General features: G+C 55.4%; 3 protein-coding genes across 3 annotated transcripts in view; 1 reads left to right on the top strand and 2 right to left on the bottom strand.

Moving 5' to 3' along the window:
- Positions 1–4,162: 4,162 nt before the first annotated feature.
- On the top strand, positions 4,163–11,582 carry VOLCADRAFT_63305 (uncharacterized protein; the record flags this gene model as incomplete). The annotated part of the gene is made up of 16 exons (XM_002953122.1): positions 4,163–4,330; positions 4,561–4,626; positions 5,007–5,052; positions 5,483–5,520; positions 5,862–5,892; positions 6,516–6,634; positions 6,968–7,000; positions 7,217–7,316; positions 7,655–7,743; positions 8,035–8,142; positions 8,724–8,791; positions 9,246–9,363; positions 9,786–9,866; positions 10,387–10,606; positions 11,040–11,107; positions 11,424–11,582. 16 exons carry the CDS (start codon positions 4,163–4,165, stop codon positions 11,580–11,582), a joined length of 1,512 nt encoding a protein of 503 aa, XP_002953168.1.
- A 785-nt stretch (positions 11,583–12,367) lies between these two features.
- VOLCADRAFT_93963 (uncharacterized protein) lies at positions 12,368–19,874 on the bottom strand (the record flags this gene model as incomplete). Its single annotated transcript, XM_002953187.1, has 10 exons — positions 12,368–12,475; positions 12,853–12,897; positions 14,805–14,929; positions 15,042–15,129; positions 17,030–17,114; positions 17,621–17,838; positions 18,133–18,200; positions 18,467–18,641; positions 19,408–19,503; positions 19,626–19,874. The coding sequence occupies 10 exons, from the start codon at positions 19,872–19,874 to the stop codon at positions 12,368–12,370; spliced, it is 1,257 nt and encodes a 418-aa protein (XP_002953233.1).
- Positions 19,875–21,691: 1,817 nt separating this feature from the next.
- Positions 21,692–27,235, bottom strand: part of VOLCADRAFT_93964 (uncharacterized protein) — a gene marked incomplete at both ends in the record, with an annotated part of 7,617 nt that continues 2,073 nt past the window's right edge. The window contains 10 exons of the mRNA XM_002953188.1: positions 21,692–21,874; positions 22,278–22,505; positions 22,656–22,844; positions 23,132–23,267; positions 23,769–23,825; positions 24,261–24,382; positions 24,856–25,048; positions 25,289–25,491; positions 25,841–25,925; positions 26,172–26,279. Coding sequence (XP_002953234.1) covers positions 21,692–21,874; positions 22,278–22,505; positions 22,656–22,844; positions 23,132–23,267; positions 23,769–23,825; positions 24,261–24,382; positions 24,856–25,048; positions 25,289–25,491; positions 25,841–25,925; positions 26,172–26,279 — 1,504 coding nt within the window. The remainder of the gene's footprint in view (positions 21,875–22,277; positions 22,506–22,655; positions 22,845–23,131; positions 23,268–23,768; positions 23,826–24,260; positions 24,383–24,855; positions 25,049–25,288; positions 25,492–25,840; positions 25,926–26,171; positions 26,280–27,235) is intronic.

A 27,235-nucleotide genomic window follows, 5' to 3' on the forward strand; every position in this document is an offset into this window, starting at 1 on the left:
TGGAGCGGCCCCCTCCGGGTGTCATCTGAAGCGAGTGGGATATAGGTTCGTTCTGCGTAATTTCGTCTTCCGAATCGCTGTCCCTAAAGAAGATAGGGTTAATGTAGGTGGGGGGCCTACCTAGCGTATCAAAAAGACGCGCCCACTTCTCATTTTCGAGATCTATCCTAGTAGCAGCTGGTAAAGCAGCAACCTCACCTGCAGTATCAGCTTTAACTTAATCGGGACCAGCCCCACCTGTACGCTGAGCCGTTTTCGGAGCGCGAACGCGCGGCGCGGGATGGATGGCTTTGCTAGTATGATACACCCTGGCGCAGACACCCGGTACGCGTACCCTTGTGCGAGGCCGAACTTACCTCTTGCGTGAGGTACCTTCAGCGAAGATGTTGTGCAGCGGCGGCCCGCGGGATATTGCGACGTATAGGCTTTGTGGAACTAAGATTGCCCTGTATGAATGTTAGCTAAAGAAAAAAGGAAAGAAAAGGATTTAGCAGGAAGAGAAGCAAAACGAAAACGATGAAAGGCGGGGAATAAGCGTTAGTAGCCAGGTGCTTCCTAACGAAGCTGCTGCTGCTGCTTAAGTCAATATACGTCAGGCTCTGCTGACCAGTGATAAGCTGCACAGTTAGCTTGATGTGTGTGCATAGTGAATACAGAAAGCAGTTGGAGATTAGACAAGTCTGTGTATCCTGTGAAAGCTAAAGAGGGGTTACTCGATTACATCTGATCGAGATTTGAATAAGGGCAGTATAAGGGCCGTATTTGAATAAAGAGTGTCAACTGCTATGACTTCTGTAGGCCTGGCTCGCTGCTCCAGGTCTGCAACCCATTGAATAGCATCGATGTACCGGATCCTGGTTATATCTGAAAGTGGCTCTATGTCCAACCTAATGCCACGAGCCAGTAACCCTATTCCGGCTGGCTCCATGTCCTGGCCGAAAGGTTCGTATAAGTAAGGGTGCTGCAGAAGATGGCTAGGTTCATATGGCGGCGCCCGACCACCGCGGCGATGGAAAGTGTCGTTGCGGACATTAAGATGAGTACGTCCGCTGCCGCCTCTTGGTGGTTTCGAGTTGTTGACACCGCGATATTCCACTGCACGGGCGATTAACGCTTGTAAGGATGAAAAGGTTCTTCGCGAGTACGAAAAGTGTTCGCTACTCACAGAGCAGAGCTCAAAACCTGCTAGCCAGGTGAGCTAAAATGTATCTAACACTTTTTACTAAATCCACAGTATCAGGAAAGTCTTCATCAGTCTCACCTGGAAAACGGATTATAAAATCAGATGAAAGAACTATATCTGACCTTGCTGCTCGGAGTTTATCGATAATTGCAAAATATTCCTTCCTAGTTTAAAAATGAAATAAAGGCCGGCGTGACCAAGCCTAATAAAGACGTAAATTGGTTCGATCAAGCACGTGGGTGTACGTCGCACAGTATCGACTGTAGCAGTATCGTTGGATGAAAGCAAGTCTGGTAAAGAGTAAGATAGGCCAAACTTATGCTTACTGATTCCAAGAAAAGAGCAGCAGCGCCTAACACCGCTGGCCGGAGGCGGCTGGTGTGACCTAGGCTATCCGTAAGGCTGCTGGGGAGAGCAACCCAAGCAGCCCCAAAGCGAAAGAACACCTGTACGTAGCCAACAAACCGAACTTACTTGAATGATGGTTGAGTTTTAAGCCTAAGAAAGGCTTTACGGCTGTGTGGGTTAGGGTGGTGCGGCAAAGACCTGCAGATAGCTACGGGTGCTGACTCGACGGTAAAGCCGTAATACAAAAGGCAATAGCAACCTGCTAGGGGCCAAAGTTCCCTCCAGGCTGCAACAACAGCGATAAGGGTTTTTACCTCACCAACTGAGTATAATAAACCCGGTGTGTCTGTGGGTTACGAACCTTGATCGGTTTGCAAAAGAGTTTGGCTGGATGACAAGAAGATACGTATGACGGTGCAAAGAAAGAAAGGACCGAACAGGAATTGTTGTATAGCTAAAAAAAGATGAACTCTTTAAACATAGAGCCGTAAATCGGCTTCGCCAAGCTCGCTGTCAGACAAATACCGAAGTCCTGCAATCGATCACAGGAGGCCCTTAAGAGATAAGCCTCGAGTACGACCACGACAAATAATTAATTACAGTCAAGTACAATTCCTCAATATGACAAACGCTCGCACAAAGAAAGAAAGGAACGATCTACTTACAAATAGAACACCCCAACGTACGCAAGCAAATCTGTCTTCGCACTTCGTCCTCGAAACGATCAGCGAAGCGAATGTAAGGCGGCGACTGCCAAAACACCTCACTTGACGAACTGACGGGGGGAGGAACGAAGACACGGAGTACGCATATTCACACTGATGCTAACTAAGAGGAAAAGAAAAGACGATAAAATGAATGTGGCGCTAAAATGTCACGTGATAGGGGATAACGAACTTTTCCCCATCAGCTTTCCGCCATGCCCTGACTACACCGTCCCTCATCGGATGCACCATCGCCATGCTAGACGGCAATGCTCTGAAGCACACAGCGGTGGTGACCGGCACTGCCACTCACTACATTACTTGGGCGTTACCCTCGGCTAATTGCTCTCCCGCCTTCAACCAAAGCACTTTGTTCCGAAACAAAGAGGGAGACTGAAGCGAGGCAGGCGTTTGTGACCAGATCTTTCCCCTCCGTCGGCAGATCCCCCTACACGCGGGGTGCGGGAAAGTGAGCCAGCCAGGCGGGGGGGGGTGGGGGTCACCAGGGACCATCCATTAGCAATGTAACGTAACACCAGACCTAACGACCTAACGATCTAACGACCTAGCGCAGAAGGATTCCGGGCGGTGCCCAAACGTCCTGGTCGCCGCCCCCAGCTGTCCCCGGCGGGGCCCATGGGTCGGGCTACAGGCTACGGGCTACAACCCGCTACAACCCGCAGACAGTTACGCCTGCAGTGCGTATATGGATGGTTTAGAATACCTCAGTGTGCACCCCTAGGGAACACATACATACATGGACACACATACATACATTGACATGGACACGCATGGACACGCATACATACATTGACACACACACACACACACACACACTCTCTCTCTGGCACGCGCGCTCAGGTCTCCGACCAGAAAGACATCCGCGTTACCGGTCAGTGTGCAGCTTTCGATGATCACTATTTTGATGTAGGGGGTGTCCAAAGGCGAGATCCGCCACATACGCCATCGCGCGCAACCTCCGAGCCGCCTCCCCTTCAGCTCCCACCGGACACCATAAACACACGGGGAGGTTTCAGAGGGGCGTGATAGACTGATTCAATCGGAGGCAATTGCCGAGTCCAAGCAAAAGGTGTTAAGCATGGATGCCCCCAGTCTGTTCGAAATCCGAAATGTCCGTGCGGACATGGTATACAGACGAGAAGGACGTACGGAGTGGGCAGTCGAGTTTTCAATTTTCAGTTCCATTTTGGGGTTTCAGCCGGTAGCATGGAGAGGAGTGCGGGCTCGCGGTTTTTGATCCTTTCGCTCCAAGGAGGCGGAAAAAAGCACCGAAGTCCGAAAAGCGAACTGTGCGGGCGGGCTGCTGGTAGGGGAGGCCATCCCGGTTGCGGTAGGGGGGCCCCGGTACTACTTACGCGTGGGCTTATCAGCCTGCGGATCGGAGAAGGCCCTTTTTCCACTTGTCGAGTGGCGGCCCTCGCCCGGCCCCCCCATCAAGGCCGGGGAGGGGTGGGTGGGCAGAGTGTTCGTCTTGCTAGCTTAAAGCTAAACAAGCGCGTACGGATGGGGTGCTTTGAAGGGCCCTATGTTCGTTCGTTCCGTCTGCGCCCACCATGGCTGTGAGAAGTTTGGGGGCCTGGTGCCCTACTTGGAGCTCTGTCACTAACCACCAAGATACGGCAACCCGTCAACCGCCAACTGGCAACGGTTAACTGGCAACGGTGCAAAGCCATGTAGCTATACGTGTCCTGTGCGCCAGCAGGATGTCGCCATCGGTGCTTTGGTGTATCGACTCAAACGCCAATGAGTACTGCTGCATGGATGCTGAGTGAGGCAGTGGGCCTACGTTTGTTTACACGCGCCGCGTGCCGCCGCGTGCGGGTTTCACTCACTCGGTCACTCCACACCAGCCCGTGGGGGACCTCAACCCCCCGGGGGACCTAACCCCGCCGCCAAACCCTTCCAAATGATTGCCCCACAGGAGATGTCGTACATTCGGCAGCTAGGGCCCGTGTCGTACGAGGTGAAGGAGGGGTTCGTACCCGGTATGCGTGTGCCGGGTGTCGTGTACGTCAACAACGCGCTCAAGGGTCTTATCTTTGAGGAGCTCCAACAGGCTGTACAGCGCGGCGATGTGAGTGTACGGCAAGCGGGAATCTTTTGGTGACGGTTCGGTGGTGGCAGTTGTTATGGTTGTGGGCTGAGCCAGTGGACGAGAAGATCTGGAGCCAGTGGTTTTCTGTGTCCTCTTTTTTACCCTCATCCCTTAAGAGTCCATGTACGTTGCTCGGATTGCTGATCCGACCACCCATAACCGCCTTAACCACCTTAACCACCTTAACCGGTAATAACTGACCCTTACAGCATGGCGGATTCCTTCCGGCAGTTAAGCAGTTGGCCAACGTGGCGGCCCTCCCTGGCATTGTCAAGGTGGGGATCGGACGGAGGGGGCGGGGGGCCCTGGGGCAGGGCAGCGAAAGAGGGTGTGTGTATGTATGCATGTATGTGTGCGTGTGTGGACAACTGAGGGAGCGAGAACTGAGGGAGTGATTGGCGGTGAACTGTGTCTTTAATGGTGCAGTCATTGCCCCCATTGCACCCGGGTTTCCCCGCACCCGGACATGCAAGTGTACCTCTTTACATGCACACACACACACACACACACACACACACACACACACACACACACACACACACACACACACACACACACACACACACACACACACACACACACACACACACACGCACACACGCACGCACGCCCAATCCGAACTCCTCCCGAACTCTCCCCCAATATCTCTCCGCAGCGGTCCATCGCCTTGCCCGACGTGCATTCGGGGTACGGCTTCGCAAGTAAGTCGTACGGCAGCGTTACGCGGAGGTGTACATGTGTGTGTTTTGTTGTTGGGGAGTGGGGGGAAAGATGGTGGCGGGTGGCGACCCAGTGGGGTGTGGCGGTGGAGGGACGGGGACCCCGCGCATGTTGTTTGTTGGTTTGTTGGTTTGTTGGTTTGTTGGTTTGTTGGTTTGTTAGTTTGTTGGTTTGTTGGTTTGTTGGTTTGTTGGTTTGTTTGTTGGTTGGTTGGTTAGTCCGTATGTGGGGCTGCAGTAAACACAAAGTTGAGCTGGAGGGGTAGGGGGCGATTGTTGTGGTGAGTGGAGTTGTCGCCTCCCTAACTAACGGAATGGACATATCGCTATTGATGACAACGCCCCCTCTACCTTCTTCCTTCCCTCCCTCCCTCCCTCCCTGCCTTCCTCCTCCTCCACCACCACAACGCAGTCGGCAATGTGGCCGCATTCGACATGGATAACCCCGAGGTGGGGTCTGGGGGATTTGGATTGGGGGTTGGGGGTTGGGGGTTGGGGGTTGGGGTCTGGGGGGTTGGGGGTTGGGGGTTGGGGTCTGGGGGGTTGGGGGTTGGGGGTTGGGGTCTGGGGGGTGCGGGGCGGGGGCTGGGGTAGCACGACAATAGATACAAAGTGGTTCAGAGGATGGTTGCAGCAAACAGTCGTACACGGCACATCCCTATCCTAGGATCCGGATTTTAACCCACCTTTGCCGCCATGTCCACAAGATGTAGGTAGATCCAGATTCCGATCCGGATTTCCCCACATTTATCCGACCCCCCCCCTCCCCTCCCCTCTCCCCCCCACCACAGGCCGTTGTCTCCCCCGGGGGCGTTGGGTTCGGTGAGTTGTGCGACCACCACCGGGTCACCAACGGGCGAGTGTAGGTGCCGTTCCCCCTTTCCCCCCTTTCCCCCTTTGGCATGACATCATCCCAGGGACGGCGCCTTCACTACCCAGCCGACTGGTCAGTCCTGCTTCCTGCATATCGCCGCAGCACTCTTTCCTTGGCAGCAGCTTCACTCGCGCGTAGTTTATCTTTCCCCCTTTGGTGCGACCCACCAGTCTGTGTATTTGTGTATTTATGGCACTATGTTCGCGCTGAGTACAAAATTGGATCAGCTAAAGCTGTTTGCCCCAGATGCGAGAATGAGGTGTTTGGATACGCAGGTACGAGCAATACTGTTGTACGGTTGTCAAGCGTGGGGCCCGTTTACGTTGGCTGAAGTCTTGGACAGGCTCAGGAGGCGGAGTGACGCGAGTAACCTTGCAGAGGGGCCCTTCGAGGCCCTCCGTGTGAAGGACGGAGCGGTGCAGCACCCCCAAGACCATGTAACACACATACATACACACATACACACATACACACATACATACACACTTACATACATACACACATACATACACACATACACACCCCAAGACAACCTGATTGCCCCATTCCCACCTTCCCCCCTCCACCTTAGATATCAACTGCGGTGTACGGCTTATCCGTACAAACCTAACTGAAGCGGATGTCGCCCCCGTGCGAGAGCAGCTGGCTCAGGCCCTCTTCGACCACATTCCCGTGGGCGTGGGGTCGCAGGTGAGCGGGTGGGGGGAGGTGGGGGGGCGTGATGAAGGGGGGGAATGAAGGGGCCATGAAGATAATGAAATTGATATTTTCTCGCCCCCCTCAATTTCCCATACATAGCGCGTGTACGTATGTATGTATGCATGCATGCATGCATGGGTGTGCTGTATCTCTCACCCATCTCCCCCTTCCTCCCAGCCTGCGACCCGGCCCTGGTGCCGGTGTGTGTAAGGCCCTCTTTCCGGGTACGATAATACACATCCCCCCCTACCCCGGAATCGATTCCCCCCAATCCTTGGTTTGTTGTGATTTCCCCCATCGCGACCAACACCACCGCCACCGCAGGGCATCATCCCCACCACTGCCAAGGACATGGAGGTGCGAGGGGTTCGGGGCGCCGAGGGGGCAGGTTCGTTTGTAAGTTATGAGAAACAGGAAATGAAGTACGGCTTTGTACAATCTGTACGGAACATCAGCAACCCCACCACGACACTTTGGGGAGGAATCCTTAGGTCTGTAGCCCTAGTCGGAATTTAAATCGTTGCAAACCCAACTAAAACCTAACTAAAACCCAACTAAAACTTCTGCCGCCAGTCCGCTCTGGAGCTGGGAATGGATTGGTCTCTGCGGGAGGGCTACGCCTGGGCTGAGGATAAGGAGCACTGTGAGGAGTACGGCAGGATGCTAAATGCGGGTACGGCAATGGGGGAATGTGTTCCTTCTCTTGGATTGGTGTGGAATGGGGGGAGGGAGGGAACGGGGGCTGGGGGGAAACGCAGAATGGCGGGATGGTGGGAGGATTTGTGGATAGCGGTGTGTGTGTATGTGTGTGTGTGTGTATGTGCACAGGCTGGTTGATGGGAAATGGGGTTCCCTTCCTGGCCACCCCTCCTCCCCGCTCCCTTCCCTCCTCAGCTGTCAATCCTCCGCAACTAAATCCCCTTTCCCCCCTTTTCCCCCACCCCCAAAAACACCTCAAAACACACACACACACACACACACACACACACACACACACACACACACACTCAGACCCGCGGCACGTGAGCTCCCGCGCCAAGAAGCGGGGGCTGCCCCAGATGGGCACTCTGGGGGCGGGGAACCACTACGCGGAAGTGCAGGTAGGTGTGTATGTACGTATGTATGTATGTCCAGGGGTGTGTTTTTGTGGGGGTTAGGAATGAAATGGAAACGGGGGAACAGGCGCTGAGATTGGGGCAGGGACAACATCCGCCAGTTGGCTTGGTTTGGGATTGGGGGCTGAGGAACTCGCCCCGGAGCCCCCGGGCTCAGTCCTGGCCCTACAGCGCCCCCGCTTACTTCTACCCCCGCTTTTGACGTCATTTTACTTTTCTCATCATCTACACCTTTGTCAGTCCCCCTTCTCCCCCCCTTTCGTCCCCCCCCCACAGGTGGTGGATGAGGTGCTGGACCCGGTGGCTGCCCGGCGTATGGGTATCGACACGAAGGGCCAGGTGGTGGTCATGATACACAGCGGCAGCAGGGGACTGGGACACCAGGTACGGCAATTAGAGTAAATACAAAGTGCCGTACGTACGGTACTAAAAATACGGCAACGTGTGGGGAGGCGCTCTGTATATCAAGGCATATTGACAGTGATCGTAGCCGTCCGTACATAGGATGACGATGACGATGATGATGATGCCGCATGTACGTACGGAAAGGGGACGAGGAAAGAGAAAAGAGAAAATGGGCTTCATGGCGTTCGTGGTGGTGGTAACTCGTGGTGGGGAGGGCGCGGAGGGGGGAGGGGGAGGGCGGGGGAGGGGGGGGAAAGGGGGAGGGGAGGGGGGAGGGGGAGGGCGGGGGAGGGGGGGGAAAGGGGGAGGGGAGGGGAGAGGGGGGGAAAAGGGGGATTGACGCCCGGAGGTGAGCTGCCTGCCTGCCGCAACACCGCCACAACTGTCAACTGCAACCGCAACCGCCAGGTCGGTTATGCAGCTAAACATACCACACGGTACACGATATACATACGGTACAACCTTCTAACTAACTGTATCTTCACCTGCCCCCAATCCCCCGGGTGCTGTGTTTTCCTGACTCCCTTCCCCCCCGGTTTCCCCCCCCTGCCAAACCCTAGGTAGCGACCGACGCGCTCGTGGCCATGGAGAGGGCCATGGCGCGAGACGGCATCGTCACTAACGACCGGTACGGCAGCCGTACGGACAGTAGTCGATTTTTTTCCGGCGCAGTCCGCAAATCGTACCGTATTTCCCCCTAAGGGAGGGGAGGGGGTGGGCAAATGGCAGTAACCCCCCGTTACCCCCCTCCCCCCTTCCTCGCCTCAAACCCCTATTCGTTGGAATTTGAACGTCGGCAGTGTTTTTTTTGTGTGTTTTTGTGTGGAGGGGGAGTTCCGTTCGCCCCAATGGGCTTTTGATTCCCCGTTCCACCTCCCCCAGGGGGCTCCCCCAGCGGGGTGGCCCTGGGTTAGGAAGTACCCCCTCCCCCCCTGGCAGCAGCTTCACTCGTTCGTGGTTCGTCTTTCCCCCCTGTCACCTCCCTCTTTCCCTTTTGGACTCAGTGCTGCCCCACGGCCCCCCACATCCCCCCATCCCCGCACATACATACACACATACATACATACATACACACACACCAGCCAGTTGGCTTGTGCCCGCATCGGCAGCGCGGAGGGCCAGTCGTACTTGGCAGCCATGGCGTGCGCGGCCAACTACGCGTGGGTGAACAGAAGCAGCATGACGTTCCTGGCGCGACAGGTACGACAGCCGGTGTACGTCTGTTTGTATGCGTGTTGTATTCTCTGTGTGTGTATTCAGTTGTTTTGGGAGTTAAGGGTAAGGGAAGTGGGCTTTGAATGCGCACTCTAAAGCCGTAACTCACAGACATACAGACACATCACCGGAGTCAAAGCGTCGCGTCATACGATTGTAGCATCGACAAAACATATCATTTTCTCAATATGACAAATGCTCACACAAGAACGAAAGGAATGACCAGCAAGTAGAACATCTCAACGTACGTAAACAAATCTGTCTTCGCACTTCGTCCTCGAAACGATCAGCGAAGCGAATGTAAGGCGGCGTTTTCCACCTCACCACCACCTCACCACCACCACACCACCACCACCACCACCACCAAGAAATACCCCTTCCCCTCCCCTTCACTCCCCTCCGAAAAGGCCTTCGCCAAGCTCTTCAAGAGCACTCCGGACGATTTGGACATGCACGTGGTGTACGACGTCAGTCACAACATCGCCAAGGTACGGCGTGTGTACGGCACGTCGGGTAGGGTGCATGTAAAGTCACCGTGGAGGGCCATAACCCTTTTCACCCTTCCCTTCCCCGACACACATCACATGACGACGGGTGATCGCCGTTACCTGTCTGTATGTCTGTCTATATGTCTGTCTGTCTGCATGCCTGGTAAGTCACTATGTGTTCTTCCTTTAAAGCTGTTGAGGAGGAAGTAAAGCGTCCGTCGCCCCTGGATCCTTGCCCTTTTTAATATATATATTATTATATTATATATATGATATATTAATGTATATCAATGTATATTAACCTATTACCAATTTATATTAATATACATTAATACATATTCGTATATATTTAGTAAACATTAATAAATAAATCCCATTAAGTAAACACACATTCTTACAAACCATACGCCGCACATACACCCTTGCTTCTGTTTTCCCCGGCCGAAACACACACACGCACACCCGTACACACACACACACACACACACACACACACACACGTACATGGCCTTGTCGTCAGGTCGAGCAGCACCTGGTGGACGGCAAGTATATGCGGTTGCTCGTACACCGGAAGGGCTCCACCCGCGCCTTCCCCCCCCATCACCCGCTCATACCCGTGGACTACCAACTAATCGGACAGCCCGTACTGGTGGGGGGGACCATGGGTACGGCGTCGTACGTGCTTACGGGTACGGAGCAGGGTTTCAAGGAGACTTTCGGATCCACGTGCCATGGCGCTGGTGAGAGGTGTGGGGTTGGTTATGGGTGCATGTGTATGTATGCATGTATGTATGTGTTTATGTGTATATAACATATCCAAGAGAAGGGGGACTGGAGAGAGGTTGGGGTTTCAGGTCTTCACGATTATTAGTTTCGGAGGAGTACTTTTTAATAACCGATTATGGAGCTTTTAAATGTCAGGTTTTGTTTGTATACATGTGCAGCGAGGGGGTTATGTTGACCGGGGAGTTAATCGCAAATGGGGGGAAAAGGGGGCGGAGTAAGGGTTAAGGAGGCTGCTTGTGGGCCCTCCTTTCCCACCGTCTCCCCGTCCCCCTACCCGCCTTCCGCTCAGCCTCCGGCACGGCCACCGGCCCCACCTGCATGCTGCACCTCACCTCTTTCCCCCTACCCCTAAAACCCTAAAACCTCCTCCACCTCGTCGCCGCCCAGGTCGAGCTCGCAGTCGCAACAGCTCCCGTAACAAACTGGACTATCAGCAAGTACTGGACAACCTCAAGGTGGGGCTGGGGGGGAGGGTGCGTGTTGAAAATGTGCGGGAGAGGGGTTAGGGAGGGGGAGGGAGGGAGGGAGGACGACGTACGGACGTACGGACGTACGGACGTACGGAGCCAGTGAGGGGGCGGTAGGCCGGACGGAAGGGGGCTGTGTGATACATACCTACATACCTACATACGCAACCCCACTCTCCTCCGTCGCTGCTCAGTTCTATACAACAGCATATCCTTCCCTCCCCTCCCTCCTTCCCTTTTCCTCTTCTCCTTATCGCCTTCACCGTCGCCACTACCCTTCCCCCCTCCCCCCCTTCCCCCCCAGGCCAAGGGTATTTCCATCCGCGTGGCCTCCCCCAAGCTGGTGATGGAGGAGGCCCCGGAGAGCTACAAGGACGTCTGTGCGGTGGTGGACACCTGCCACGAGGCGGGCATCAGCAAGAAGGCGGTCAAGTTGCGACCCATCGCCGTCATCAAGGGGTGAAACAGCCCCCGGGTGGGGACAGTTATGAAAGGACGATTATAGATGATGGTGGGGTGGGGTGGGGCGGGCCCCACAACGGATAGGAGGGGCAGCGCGAGCAGAGGTGGTTGAGGAGGTGGTTGAGGTGGTTGAGGAGGTTGAGGAGGAAAGGAAAGGTTGCTGAGATGAGCTGTTGGTTGCCGCTGGCGACTTATCTTAGCTGAGTGCGGGTTCCAGCTTATTAGCTGGGACTGAGAGCTGTTGGCTGCTGGAGAAGTACGAGCGGCTGCCGGACGAGGCGGAGATGGCTGCACAGCGCGTGGTTGCGACAGCAGCTGCAGTAGCAGCAGTAGCAGTAGCAGTAACAGCGGCGGCGGCGGCACAACAAGCAACGTCTTGTTTTGAAGGTGATGAAAAAGGAGAGGACAGGAGAAAACGGAGGAATATGGAGGGGGCAAGAAGAGCTGGGCCAGTCGTTTGTCCCGAGCTGTATGTATGGGTTTTGCTGTTGCGACGGCTGGAGTGGGACGGGGAAGATTAGAATGTCCGTAGGATGGCGAGAGATGGCGAGAGATGGCGGGAAGGAGGAGATGAGGGAGGGGCCGCCGGGGGGGCGGCGTGAAGGGACGTTTCTTCGTTCTAAGGCAGGCTTCCATACTACTTTCCGACTGACAAGGAAGTATCTCGAGTGGCTATCATTGATTCAATGGCACTTAAGATTGTTTTCCGTGCGGTTACGCGGCATTGCGATATCGTACATAATTTCGTTTCTTCTGTTGCAGGGTCGTACAGCGAAGGAGGATGCCTCATGCAGTCTTGCGGTGGCAGTGCGCGTGCTGGTTTTTTTGTGTTTGTGTGTGCATTACTGACATCATCATCATCGACACCGCAGGCATTTTGCCGCCTTCTCGTCCCTGCACGTGGTGGTGGCCGTGGGTGTGCATGACGTGTAGATATTGGAGTGGAGAGTCTTACCAAGCTTTATAAAGCTAGCGAAGATGCTGTTGGCAGAGTTGTTGTTTGGTTGGTGTGTTTGTGTCGTGTGCAGGAAGAAGAACATGAAATGCGCCTCCTGGCGTTGCAATTAGTTGGTTCGTTGTTAACAGCTTTTAATGAATCTTTCCTCCTGTAAAAACGTCCAGCACACGGATCCAGCACAGCCACCGCCACCATCCTGCTGCTGCTGCAAGCCCCACTCCGCGACGACAACCTGACTGAGGACGCCCAGGTCCCGCGGTTAGCTGCCAACGTGCCCACCACCACGAGGAATTCCCGCCTCTACCGGGCTCACCCCGAGCACGTCGCACGTAACGTCGCGGGAAGTATGTTTGTATGTCTGTATCGAGGGGTGGAAGGGGTGAGGTTTGGTATGCATGGTGGGAGCGTCGATGGCACCTCGCGCGACCCTCTTTGGGCCATCTTGTAAGGATATACATACAGATGTGCGCTAACGAACGTCGGGTTTGGGGGCTGAAATGCTTCAGATTTCGATGCCTGCCGCTGTAGGCGCGTCTGCGGGGAGTTGGTCCAAGTCATAAACGAGGAAGACAAGTTTCCTAGCAGCCAGTTCGGCACAAGGTCCCGGCCCCCTCCCAACCCCCCTCCAAACCCTCCCAGCTCCCACCCTCTCCTAAAGCATCCCCAGCCCGACAGCGCAAAGTCCGGTTCCCGAGTACAACCCCCCACCGCATGAAAGCTCAACACGCAGGTACCCCCCTCCCCGGCCCCTTCCCCGAATGCGGATACCTAGATGGGGATGCATGTGGATGCTCATATGCTCCCAAACCGGCCCTCCTAATCCCCAACCTCGCTATCCTCGCTAGCCGAGGAAAATAACCCAATACGTCGTACAAGGATACTTACAAGTAGTCTAGAGGAGGGGATGAAGCGATAAACAGGCGGCGTACGCGCCCGGTAGCCGTCAAACCACACGTTTTATTAATTATAAGGCAGGCTCTCCTACTCTTTCTTTAAGCAGGGGGTGTCTAGCCGCCCAGCCGCTCAGCCGGCAGCACCAATGGCGACCACCAGCAACAGAGGCGAAGACAGTCAGGCACGGCGGAGCAAGGTGCGTGTCAAGCGGTAGCAGAAAATTCAGTGGATGACAACAACCACAATGCTAGCTGCTGGGCTGAGCTGGGCTGGTCGTGACCCTGCGCCGGCTGCGAGATTGGGGACCAAGCCCCGCTCGTCTCATCTTCTGTCACATCAGCAAAGGCACAGCACTTGGACACTTTCGGGAAGCAGGGCATGACCAAACCGGAACCACAATCCTATCCTAACCATATCAATCGATCAGTGTGGGACTCGAACCCATGGGAGTCCCCGTGGGGCGGACCGGGGGGCCCCCATGTCACAGGAAGGGTACGCAGTCAGACACATTCACCCACACAGCCATCATTGCATCACAACCTTGCCCGCCGCATCCATCATTAATCGCCTAGCCGTTCTGGATCAGCTGTAGGGAGTGCTTTATATGATTCTGGACGCCGTACCTCATGCACGAATCTACGTTTTGAACTTGTCTCGCTACATGATTTTCCCTTTAACAAAAACCCGTCCCGTGGACAGCCACGGGAGGCATACCCGTGCTTCAATTGGCCACCTTGCTTGCTTGGGGGGGAGTACGTGTCGCAGAACTGAATCCCCAAATGCACGTAATCAGGGTCCACATCTGTACTCGACACTTCTACACCTTGTAGTAGTATAAGACGGATTTCTGGTATTGTCAGTAAAGGACTCACAGGCTGACGGCACAGACCCGTATCAGTCGGGATACGCCCAGACGTGACGGCAATGCAAACCCGCACGCCTTCCACGGGGCTGTTCAGTAACGCCAATTACTGCGGTATCTCCTAAGTTTTCAGCCTCCAGCGCATTATGTAATATGCCTGGGGCCCTTTCTCTTGCCCCCCTCTCCATCTGTAAACGTTGTGCCTTCTTCCTGTAGATTTGTAAGTAAAATGAATCGACCCTTCGTACTACCCGTACTCCAATTCATAGGGCCCTGACTTCCTGACCACACAAATCTAATAGCTACTGGACTGGCGATCATTTTCATTACCATCCATCACTGCCATCGTCACTGCCATCACTGCCACTGCCACTGCCACTGCCACTGCCACTGCCACTGCCACTGCCACTGCCACTGCCACTGCCACTGCCACTGCCAGGCATATCCTTGGGTGCTACTGCCAGCTGCGAGTTGAGTTCCTGGATGAAGTCCGCAAGGCTCCGAAGCACCTCAGCCGCCGCGCTCCGAGTACCTGCAGGCTCGCACTCGCTGTCGACATCGCTGCCACTGCCGCTGCCTTCGGGAGCCTCCTGCAGCAACTGCGCCAGCTGCGAGTCCAGCTCCGGAACTGTACCTATGTGTGTTCGGGGGGGTAAGGGGAAAGCGCACGGTGGAATACCACAATACATACATGCATACATGCATGCACACATGCCTAAACCGTGCAAAACGCGCAAATTCACTACCTGTGATCTCCGTGTGCTTCCCGCCCGTGTTTTCCTCCACCTCCACCACACTAAGTTTGAGGCGCAGAGGGCGACCTGAAGCGCGGTCCTGAAGCGTCCAGGGGCCGGGGGCGGAGCCGGGGGAATAGGGAGGTAGGGGGGGAGGGGGGTAAGAAAGGGAAGGTGAATGGCTGGTGATGGATGATTCGTGTATGGGGGTTTATCGGCATTTTACAAGAGAAAATGAGTAATAATACGCGCACACATACATGCAACCTTTCCCCGCCGATGCATTCCCACCAGTGTTTTTTTTTAAGTAATATATTCCTTTTAAGGAATAAAGAGGCCATTTTGGCCTTTGGAAATAAGGAACAAATTGAGGCCGATCCGTACATTTTCATTCCTCCAGCCAAAAACGTCCATTGCTGCCAGATTGCTCCGTAGTGTGCGGAACTTAGTATTATCGATCATAGAATAGATATGAGGGGCCGTAAGAAGGTCAAGCCCGTGAGTCAACGCGGCATAGCAGAATGTATGACCGGTCCTTACATAGCCAAACACGCAAAAGGCAACTTGAACGCCGAACAAACACCAAAACAGCAAGATAAGCCTGAATTTTTTCCTGATAAAGGCGTTTGGGACGGCGGTGCTGTTGTCGGTAATGCATCGGCAATGGTGTTGCTGCCAGCGGCGACCGATGACACGGGCGCCATTACCCCTGCCTTCCATGGCGGTTGTGATCAGCATAAGCGCAAGCTGTCACCCAAGCAGCTCGACAACAACGAATGCGGCGAGGCGCCCAACCCGAGCGCTCGCAGTGCCAAGCGGGCTCAGACACAGCGCATCCGCAAGGGCATGAGCGATGGTGCATGGCGGGACAAGCAGAAAGAAAATCCCCACAGATGGCAGACAAAACGCGCCAACGCAGTGCGTGCCTCTTGGTCTATGAGGGTAGTTGTAACTTACCGGGGGGGGTCTGGGGGGGGCGTAGCCCCCCCCAGTGCCCCACTCTTAAGGAATACATTACGGCGACGCTAGCAACTTTGTTACTTAGGTCGGAATAAATTGAGACCCCCCCTAAATGAAAAAAAAATCACTGATTCCCACTTCAGTCACACGGTGCTACAGTCGTATGACGCGACACCCCAGCCGTCCACCCTCACTCACTCACTCACTGCAGAACTGCAGTGCTGCACACTCGCTGAGGGCGGCCAGGGTCAAACCCTACCACTCATCCACCGACCCACGTACGCACCAACGGACCCATCACACACCTAAACGCTAACGAACCATTTAACGAACCCACCCAGAAGGTCCCCTCGTAAACGTGCTTGGTCTTCCTGCGCGCCACATCCAGCCGCGTGTTGCTGCCCCGGGGTAGCAGCTCTCCGGCGGCGGCGGCGCTGGTGGCGGCGGTGTATCCCACGTCGTTGCACCTGGCCACGATGCGAGCCGCAACAGAAGAAGCCTTGGCGTCCTGAACACAACAGCAGTAACAGTAGCAATAGCAATAGCAACAGCAGCATTATCAATAGCAGCAGCAGCAGTAGAAATAGCGGAGTGCAGTAGCAGTAGCAGTAGCAGCAGTGGCACACACACATCTGACTGCCGTACCCAGATCGCACCACGCACGCGTCCCCCCCCAGGGGATAGGATCGGGAGTACCCCGGGCGCCCCACCCCCACCCTCCCCACCCCCCACCCCCACCCCCACCCACCCCACCACCATCGGGGCACAGTCACGATACCTGATCTTGTGAAACTTGAATTGCGACAAAGCAACAAAAGTACAAAACTTCCCCCAGCGGCCCCACTACGGTGCTTCCTCGTTCCCTCGAGGTAAGGGTAGCACAAGCGGTACAGGATATCCTACAGTACAAACAGCCACGCGGCTGTTTGTACTGTGCTAACCCACTCAGATTAAGACCCGGTGGAAAAGTTTAGTTAACGAACTTTAACGCAGAGCTCTTGGCCCACGTCAACCTTCTCCCCCCTGGCCCCCCCCCCCACCTCCAGCTCCCTACGCTGCCCCAGCAACTTCATCCGGAGGTCCAGGCCCTCCCTCCGGCCCCCCTGGAGCTTGACCATGTAGCATCTGGCGGCGGAGGACTTGAGCTTGCGGAGGGACACAAGCGAGCAGCTATTGCCCCCGCCCACACACATACACACATACATATACACACACAGCCACAGCAGCCGCCGTAACCGCCGTAACCACGTAACCGCCGTACACATGAGAAATTGCAGAAGGGGAGTAGTAGTAGAAGAAGTTAAGAAGGGGAAAGAGCTGCCAAAAGAGCATGTTATAGGTAATTTCCATAATAAATAACTTTGATAAAAGGTTTTTATTAATTATATGCCAATATTCATTTCAATGCCGGCACTATCGCGAAACCGTGACGGAGGGAAACCTAAACTGCTAAATGGGCCAACAAAGATGGAGAAAAAATTTGGCTGGTCCCCGACGGGCTCTCAATTGGTGCCATGGCGATGTGGGGGGCTGACGTCAGATGGATTGTCCCGTGGACGAGGGGGTTGCAACGAGGGGGCCATGAGTTGGTGACAGCGGCACCCGGTGCAGTAGCAGCCTCCGGCACTCACCCCGCCTCCTCATCCTCATCTTCGTATGGCAACGTGAGTGCCACCGTGTACTGCACATTGAGCTCTGCATCAATGACGTGCAGGGTGGCGGTGGTCTTGGTGTCCGTCAGGGAGAAGCCCAACACGTCCGTGAGCCAGGAAGTGACCCGCGGGACGGTGGAGGCGGGAACGTAGTTGCTGAACACGGAATTAGACTTGCTTGGGCTATTTTTGAGACCCTGCGGGTCAAGTGGCGGTCAGGTGGTGTACCCGGGTGTGTTTTGGGGGGCATGGAGATGGGTTAAGACGTTTCGTGGTTGACTGTGAGTCGTCGAAACCCAGTGCGCGCTTTTTTTCTAGCGTGTCCTGAATGCGCTATAGCTATCAGCATCTGGCATCTGGCCCAGACAGCCAGCTAGCTAGCTAATGACCGGCCACTTGTCTTTGCGTCCAACAACGAAGCAGGTGGTGTCACAACCCCAAGACAACTGACCAACTGCCAGCAACTGCCAAGCCAACCCGTACCAACCGACCTTGATGTCGTCCAGAGTCAAGTTCTGCATCTTGGCCAGGCCATCCAAGTTATAAAAATACTGTTTTCCTGTCGTACAAAATTATCAATGGGCAGCAGAAGCATGTGGGAGGCGTGGGGTGATGGTGGGGGGTCAACAGGACGGGGGAGGACGGCGAGATGCAGAGCGGCCTCTCCCCCCCTCGCAACACAAAAACAAGACCACCTGGATGGCCGAATGGAACCCCCGGGAACCCCTCCTTGACCACCTGCCAAGCCGTACAAGCATCTAAGATATACGTGCATAAACAGACAAATAGAGACAGATGCACATACATACATCTACGCAAACGTACCGAGGTTGAACCTCATCTTCAGGACGTCAAATCGCGGCGTCTTGCGCGCCGCCTTAAGTGCCGCATCCTCCAGGGTCGCCGCCAACACGCCGTTGTCGAGTCCGGTGGCGGCGGTGTACATAGCGCCTGTGTAGAAAGCGCCTGTGTTGATGCGCCCGGTGCCACCCGTGCCCGACTGAGGGGTTGTGGCAGCATGGTGGTGGTGGCGGCATGTGGCGGAGTACGACGGCAACGACAACGACAACGAGTGCGTGAGAAATATATTGGCGATATTGACAATTCACTCGATCACGTACGCGGGAAACCACCTGGCCTTCGTAGTGATCATCTGAACAGATGCACGACACTGTAGTACAAGCTATGCTTCATTACGTCGCCAATGTTCAAGGTTCAGCAAGTGCTCCTGCTGCACTTCATTGCTGTGACGACTTCCTTCGAGCTTGCTTGCGTACCACCCCCTTGAACTCCCGGCATTTCCTTCCGGTAGCCGCTCAGCTAATAAATACACACACACATATATACATACGCACCGGACCCGCAGGGGCATTCTTGGCTATGGACATGCCGGTCATCAGGCTGGCTATATCGTCTGCCGCCGTACCAAAGCCACCGCGGAGATACTTGCTGCTACTGCTGTTGCTACTGCTGCCTCCAACCCTCCTCCCCGGAGCATCGTCCTGCGCCGTCATGATGTAGAGCTGCTCAGTCCGGCCGGTTTCCAGAGCCGCCTCATCTGTGTACGGCGTCAGCATATCAGCACGCCATCAACATGCCAGCAGTGTATGTCTCGGCCAGTGCCCGCAAGGCATCCTTGGCGCTGGCTGGCGGCTCAGGAATTTCAAATACGGTTGTACGGCTGTACGGCTTTAGCTGGGTGGAGATCAGAGGAGGGGTTTTGGCAATTCCGAACAGCCACCTTAGCGGCCCCCCACTTCCCTCACCTCCTGCAGGAAGAAAACGGACCCGCGGGTCGGTCCCGAAGTCGCCCTCCAGCAGTACATCGTCCACTCGCATGGGATGCCCATAGGCAAGGCTGGCTGCACATGCGGCCGAGGGGTGGAAGAGGAGACCAAGAACCAGTGCAGCGCAGCGCAGTTCATTGCTCCATTGGGGGCCCCGACCGAGGGAAGGTGGCATAGGGCCCTATTTACTACCTCACCGCAAACACCCAACTGCCGTACGTACCCAGTCGTTTATTGGCCTCGATCTGTGCACGCAGCAGTCGTACGGCGGCATCCACTGCGCCGCGGCTCCGTGCCGAAACCACCACGTTGTCCTCCTCGGCGTTCACAATTAGCCGGGCGCCCCCTGACTGTTGCGAGATCCATTTTACATTGCAAGCTTTCTTGCCGATGACTGCTCCCGCGGGTATCGCCCCGCAAAGCTCTACAGTCTCCCGGTATGCCATTTTTTGGTCCCGCGGATCCTGCTTTCACTTTTGACTCGTTCTTTATTTACAAAGCAACTCCCTAGATGACTAAAAGTAGTTTTGCGTCACGCTTAAATAATGTTGTATTTGTTACGTACTCGTGATTTAAATGCTTTATTACAAGCAAAGAACTGTTGATGTAGACGTTGTATTACAAAGTACTCGTGATGTGATGCGAGAACCCGTGATCGAAACCTGTCCAACCTTGTCCGTGAAGTCCAACCGCCGGCAGCTGCAGTGTAACGCCCGCTAACGGGGTACTGTGGCATCGTCCGAGAAGCTTAACATAGTAATTTGAACTCCAGCAAAGATGTGGTTTGTGAAGATGATTTGTGACGGAGTCCTTAAACAGTAAAGTGCGGTAAAGTGCGGTCAGAGAAGGTAACGGAGGTCCGAAGAGTCGAAACTGTGTAAACGAGTGACGACGGTTTGCTGATTCAAAAAAGTTTTTGATGGTTTGACGCGCTGCGACAGTAGCCGCCGCGAAGGAATATTAAACACAAGGCTCCTTAGCACAGCCTGCTACAGCTGTTGGGCGCGGCAAGGAATACAGACGAGACTCCTTCCATTAAAAAAAAACAGTTCCAATGGAAGCAAGGAGAGCCGTCATGTGAAAGCTCTCCCAAACTGTGCCAAAAAGCCCCAACTACAAAACTGATCATATTCATCACCCCCTCTCATCAGCCATCGTCACGAAAACTGGGGGGCTCCGCAGTCCACAGTCCGCACCCACCCAAACCCAATACGGTACGACACACACACACACACACACACACACACACACACGTGACGAGCCATTGTGTGAAAAGGCGACATGCACGAGGAAGAGCGGCTGTCCCGGGGGTTCTCACACCCCGAAATGACGTCCCCGTGGATGAGGGTGGACCTGCCCAACCCAACACAAAACACACACGGTAGGAGATAATGGGGCGCACGCGCACCGCACAACACCCAAACAATCATCATGGAGTCCAGCTGAAACATAAATTTTTTTCTTGATTTGCCACTTCACCTGAGCCACCCGCCCACCCGCACAAATCAACCCAAAAAACCTTTTTGGTCGGCGCCCCTGGGCCCCAATCCCTCCTCCTCAACCTCCTCGGCCCCCTCCATAGTATGCACGTCGAGCCACTTCACCCCATCCAGTGCTATACACGACACCCGCGGGTGGCGTACATCGGTCCAACCCGACCCCTCGCGCCTCCTCTACATACGTTCATAAGCCCCTACTAATCAGTGACCCATATCCGTAAAACCGAAAAAGTTCCTTGGAATGACGAACCCCTAGGTGGTGGTGGTGGTGGTTCCCTCTCGCTTCTACATGGGTGCCCCCGGGGACGTACACCTCCCCTCCTCCTCCTCCACCCACTGACCCCTTAACCCCCCCCCCTCCTGGAGGGTTTTGAGGCGACATTCATTGGTGGTAACCCTGTCGGTGTCTGCCGTAGTTGCATACATACATATACATACATGCATACATACATACATGTGTGTCTTGCGAAGCAACAATCCGGCAGCTGCAATAGCGGGCGGTGTCAAAACCATCAAAGCCACCAAAGCTTCTCCGGAGCAGGCGTAAAACAAGTTGACAATCCACCACCAAAACACCACACGGGAATCTCATAATGGTTGACAAGGTCAACCAATAAAGAAACCCAACCAAACGCGTAAAGTATACAAGCCATCATACATACATACATACCATAACATAAATTTCCTCCCCGGCTAACTCCACCCCACGCCCGTTCACTTTCCTCTTCCTCCTTTCCTCTTCCTCCCCCCCCCTCTCTTCACCTTCACACATCCGCCCCAAACAGCTCCCCCTTGTTGTCCACCATGTTGTACCGGGACCAGTCTCCCGCTATGGGGGCGGCTACCAGGTGGTCGGGGATGCCAAAGGAGGACACCAGCGCCTCACACGCCTGCGGGGACAGCTCCGAAACCGCGGCACGAACCGCCTCCGGAACCGAACGACCCGCCTGCGCGCAGATACATGCAGAGAAACATATGTGCATTGACAGGTATGTAGATAGATAGATAGATAGATAGATAGATAGATGTGTACATGTATGTATGCATGCATGTACGTATGTATGTATGCATGTATGTATGTACGTATGTATGTGCGTTGTGTGGAGGGGAGAATCAAGTGATGCAGGTTGCAAAGAGGATCAACTGCCGACGACTGCCGTCCAACGCACCCCCAACCACTGCGGGGAGTCAAGGCTTGAGTGTACCAGGATGATGACAATTGCATCAAACTGTTCCTTAAAAAGTACTTCCACCTACCCCGCTCCTTCCCCCCCATCTCCATGCTTCATTCATTCGTCAGTAGTTCATCTTACCCCTCCCCCCCTCTCCTCCCCGTTTCCGTTCGCGCACCTTGCCCGGCAGCTCCCCCTCCGCGATGAACCAGGGCAGGTCGCTCTCCACGCAGCGCAGGGCAAACAACCTGGCTACCGCCGTCAACACGGCCGCCACCCCCCCCGACAGAGCCGCCTGGCACTGGGACTGGCACTGGGACTGCTGGTTGCCGGGGAGCTGTCGGCCGCTCAGCGTCCTCAGTAAGGAGTCCATCACCTCGCGCTCGGCAAAGGCATAGGCGGTGGCCTGTTCAGGCAACATAAACCCACACATACACACATACATGGGTTCAGGGTTCGTACATGAAGGGGAAAGGGTAAGGAGATGGTTTGTAACAGCGCAACAAAGTCTCTTTTCTGTCAAACCTCCCCTTCCCCCTCCCCTCTTCCACCCCACCTGCACCAGGTCGCTCTCCCTCTTCATCCAGGTATCAAACGTGGACTCTTGGGCCGTCAGGGCCCCACCCGCCGCAGCGTTGGCGGCGGCCATCGCCGCAGCCAACTGCCGTACAAGCCGGCCCTCCCGTACAGCCAACAGCCGCTGAAGTACGGCAAGATCGCCAAGGACTGCCAGTGCGTTAGCTCCCTGTGGCATTGAACCCATGGCGGAGGATGTCGGGGGAGATCGCGGTGTGGTACGACAGGGTTTGGGTCTAACCGTGTGTTCATGGCTGGAGCTAATGATTTCCGTACGACAGTACGACACTCAGGTTGCACCTCCCACCACGCCCTCACGCGACGGGAGGATGAGAGGTAGAAGCAAAGGAAGAGAATAATAAGTACGGGTCAGTCGATTCCGTGTCTCTGCCGTCAAAACACACACGAATCACGACACGCTCTCTGTCCCCCCTCCTACACGCGCATCATACACACCGTGGGCCCAGCCGCCAGCGCGGCCACGAGTTGCGGCGACAGCGCGGGTGTGGCCGCCCCCGCCACCCTCTCCCTCAGGGAGGGCAGGGACCCCGCCAAACCCAGCAACTCCTTGGCCACCTTCTGCATCAAAACCCTAAGGTTTTGGGGGGAGGGGGTTGGGGGAGGGGGTTGGGGGAGGTACGATGAAGCACAGACGATAGAAGAAGAGAGGGGGAGGGGGTTGGGGGACGGCTGGGAAAGAACGTGGAAGCGGGAAATACACACGCGTGTGCGTGCCGAGGGTGAGAGTGGCGAAAAGAGGCAGGGGGAGAGGGCAGCAAGGGGAGAAGAGGAGTTACAACCGCACCATTGCGCTCCCCGAACAGGGTGGAGGACGAGTGGACTCGGAGCTTTGTCTGCATGCGTATATATGCGCGTGTGTGTGTCTGTCTCTGTGTGTGTGTGTGTGTGTGTGTGTGTTGCACACGTTGGGGGATTATGCGGGCGGAGGGGCACATACACACACACGTAGCTAAGGGCCCATGTCGTATCACCAAGTCATAAACCCGCACGCAGCTCCCGCCGGTATGTGGATACATCATCCTGGGGCATGCGTGTGTGTTTTGTAGTACACAAGACCCACCCACCCACGCACCTGTTATCGCCCTCCGCAGTCATACCCGCGTGGGCGAAACCCAAAATGGACCCAAACCTGTCACCAGTGGGGCGGGGGGGGAGAGAAGGGGGGAATGATGTAGGCTCGGCGGCTTGTGGTGTCGTGTCCGTTTTGCAGTTTCGGGCGTGCTTAAGCTTTCGGGACAGCGTGTGTATGTATGCATGTCGTGCATGTATGTGTCAGACTGGGGCTTGCAGTCCCACCACCTATTCGGGAGGTCTTTGTCAAAGAGAAGTCAACGGCACGCCGGTATGTATGTAAACCGCAGTGAAAAAAATACGGCGTAACGGGCGCGATTTCCTCTCACCCCCAACCGTACCCTTCTTTCATAACTAGGAGTAGCAGGCTTTCTAAAAATCACCCTCAAGTCTTGAGCCTCAACTCGTCTCTGCGCCTCCCCCCAACCTCTCCCCTCTTCCTCCCCGGGGCCCCCCTCCCCTCTTCTTCTTCTTCCCGCCAAAACACACCAACCTGTTGCACGACAGGTAGCCCTGTCCCCCGCACCGCTCCCGGCACACGGTGGCGCACTCCTCAATGTTCCAGGAGCACAGCGGCTTGATGGCGCAACACAGCACCACAACCTCAGTGCTGGTCTGGACGGAGAGCGTGTGCGTGTGTATGTATGTACGTACGTGTGGGTACGTGCATGTGTATGTGTATTCCCAAACGGAGGGAAGGGGAGAAAAGGGGGAAAGGAAGAGGGAGCAGGGGAAGTAAATGCCAAGTCCATAGAGGGGAGGACAACTGCCGGCGTCCAAGATTGCAAACTGCTGGGGAACGGGGGAAGGGGGGAGGACCGGGGGACAAGATGAACCGCGAGCGAGTGAAGCTGCTGCCAGGGAAGAGGGAGCAGCCGGTACTGGGTTTCCGACTCTCTCTATGACCCATACCAAACTGAAATTGGGTTGAGAGGCAGCTAACAACAAGCGACAACCGTTTACCTCTCGCCATCCCCTCCAGGTCATTACACACACACACACAACACATACACACACCTCACCTCTTCCCCCTCACCCACCTCTCCCCCCTCCTCCCCCCCAGCCCGAATCTCCCCCCCCACACGCACCGTGGGGTCAATCGGCTGTCCCGGCACGAACCCGGACGCGGCGGCCCACCGCTCCTTCACGTAGTTCAGACCCACCGCCAGAGCCACCGTACGGGCCAACAGGGGTACGAGCGCCCGCTGCTGCAGCTGGTAGGCCAGGATGGGCGTGTCGGAGCGACCCCCGGGACCCACACACAGCCGACTGGCTGCGTACCTGTGTGTGTGTGTGTGTGTGTGTGTGCGGGCCATAAGTGAAGGGGAGGGGGAGGGGGAGGAAGGGGAGTGAGTGGGTGGGTGTGGGAAAGGACGGGAGAGGCACGCGGGGTTTAACGAACTCCGGCAGTTGGCGGTTTGAATGTCTCGGCAGTTGAACCTTCGCTCCTCCTATCATCTGACTTCCTCAACCTCCTTCTCAACCCCCCCCCACCCCCCCTTCACACACACACACACATACCTGAACGCAATCGTGAGTGCCAGTTTGCTGCCGGACTGCATCATGGCGGCAATACACAGCCGACCACTCAGCAGCTGATCGGCAACACGGAGGAAGCGGTCGCGGGGGCGGGAAATGGACGAGCGAAACACACCCTCGGCGGACACGGAGGAAAACGCATCCAGCAGTGCCGTACGCGGCACACGCACGTGGTCAAACCATAGCTGCGGGGACGATACCGTTGGCGCGGGGTTTGGGGGTCAAGGGGGCGGTCGGAAAAGGCCGGAAAAGATGTCAATGGGGTGTTCGTGGGAGCCGGATAAAGAGCGGGCCGATGTGAGGGGAGTTGGGTAGGGGGTTACGGCGAAGCATAGAAAGATAAGACCCATACTGTAGGAGAAGAAGTAAGATACTGACCCGTAGTGACTTGGTCGGGCAGGGGTAGGGGGTGAAACAGCGTGAGGGCGGTCAAGGGGCGGGCGGCAGGGCGCAGGAGAGGGCCGGACACTCCCCTAAGCCCACCCCTCCACTCCACTCCCCCACCCCACCCCTACCCCAACCCCCCCCACACACCTTGCCATTATCCACTCCGTTGCAACCCATCTTGTGGCCCATGTCCTCCACCCGTACACCGGGACATACACTCATGTCGGGGTTGCTGTGGGTACGGAAAGGAGGCGAGGGGAGTTACGGCATGTATGTATGTACGTATGTATGCCATACGTATGTACGTATGTATGTGTCTCCAGGAGGGGGAGAGATTTGCGTCAGGTGACTTGGTGAAGACACGTGCGGATCTTCTCAAACAAGCCAACCGCCAAAAAAATCCAAAATCCCCCGTTCTATGCGCGTCCATGCCTCAGGCTGTCATGTAATAGTACGACACATACCGTACGACACATACCGTATCCTGACGAGGAAGCCGTGGATGCCCTCCTGGCGGGCAGCCACTGTCAACTGGGCAAACACCACTGCCCATTGCGCGTGCACGGCGCTGTTCGTAATCCAGTACCTGTGCACGACACATGGCAAGGGAGGACGAGGACAGAGGTGACAAGTACGGCACATGTACGAAAACACCCAAGCTGCTGGCTCCCTACTCCACGACAACCCTTACCACCCAGGCCGCCACGGCCAACACACACACCTGCAGCTTCCTTAAGCCTCAACGGAAGAAACAAACGTCCGCACCACCTATTGTTCGATTCCCCTTCCTCCCCCATTCATTCATCATTCATTCAGTGGTTCGTCTTTTTACCCCTTCCCCCCAGTGTTTTTTTTTTAAGTAATATATTACTTTTAAGGAATAAAGAGGCCATTTTGGCCTTTGGAAAAAAGGAACAAATTGAGGCCGATCTGTACATTTTCATTCCTCCAGCCAAAAACGTCCATTGCTGCCAGATTGCTCCGAAGTGTGCAGAACTTAGTATTATCGATCATAGAATAGATACGAGGGGCCGTAAGAAGGTCACGCCCGTGAGTCAACATGGCATAGCAGAATGTATGACCGGTCCTTACATAGCCAAACACGCAAAAGGCAACGACTTGAACGCCGAACGAACACCAAAACAGCAAGATAAGCCTGAATTTTTTCCTGATAAAGGTGTTTGGGACGGCGGTGCTGTTGTCGGTAATGCATCGGCAATGGTGTTGCTGCCAGCAGCGACCGATGACACGGGCACCATTACCCCTGCCTTCCATGGCGGTTGTGATCAGCATAAGCGCAAGCTGTCACCCAATCAGCTCGACAACAACAAATGCGGGGAGGCGCCCAACCCGAGCGCTCGCAGTGCCAAGCGGGCTCAGACACAGCGCATTTACGCGGACTTACTTATTGCTCACAAACAGTGCCAGAACTATCTATGCATGTGCATGAAGAGTGCGCACATGAACGAAAACGCGCCAACACAGTGCGTGCCTCTTGGTCTATGAGGGGAGTTGTAACTTATCGGGGGGGGGTCTGGGGGA

The sequence above is a fragment of the Volvox carteri genome (assembly GCF_000143455.1).
Source record: "Volvox carteri f. nagariensis unplaced genomic scaffold VOLCAscaffold_34, whole genome shotgun sequence".
In the NCBI taxonomy this organism is placed as follows: Eukaryota; Viridiplantae; Chlorophyta; class Chlorophyceae; order Chlamydomonadales; family Volvocaceae; genus Volvox; species Volvox carteri.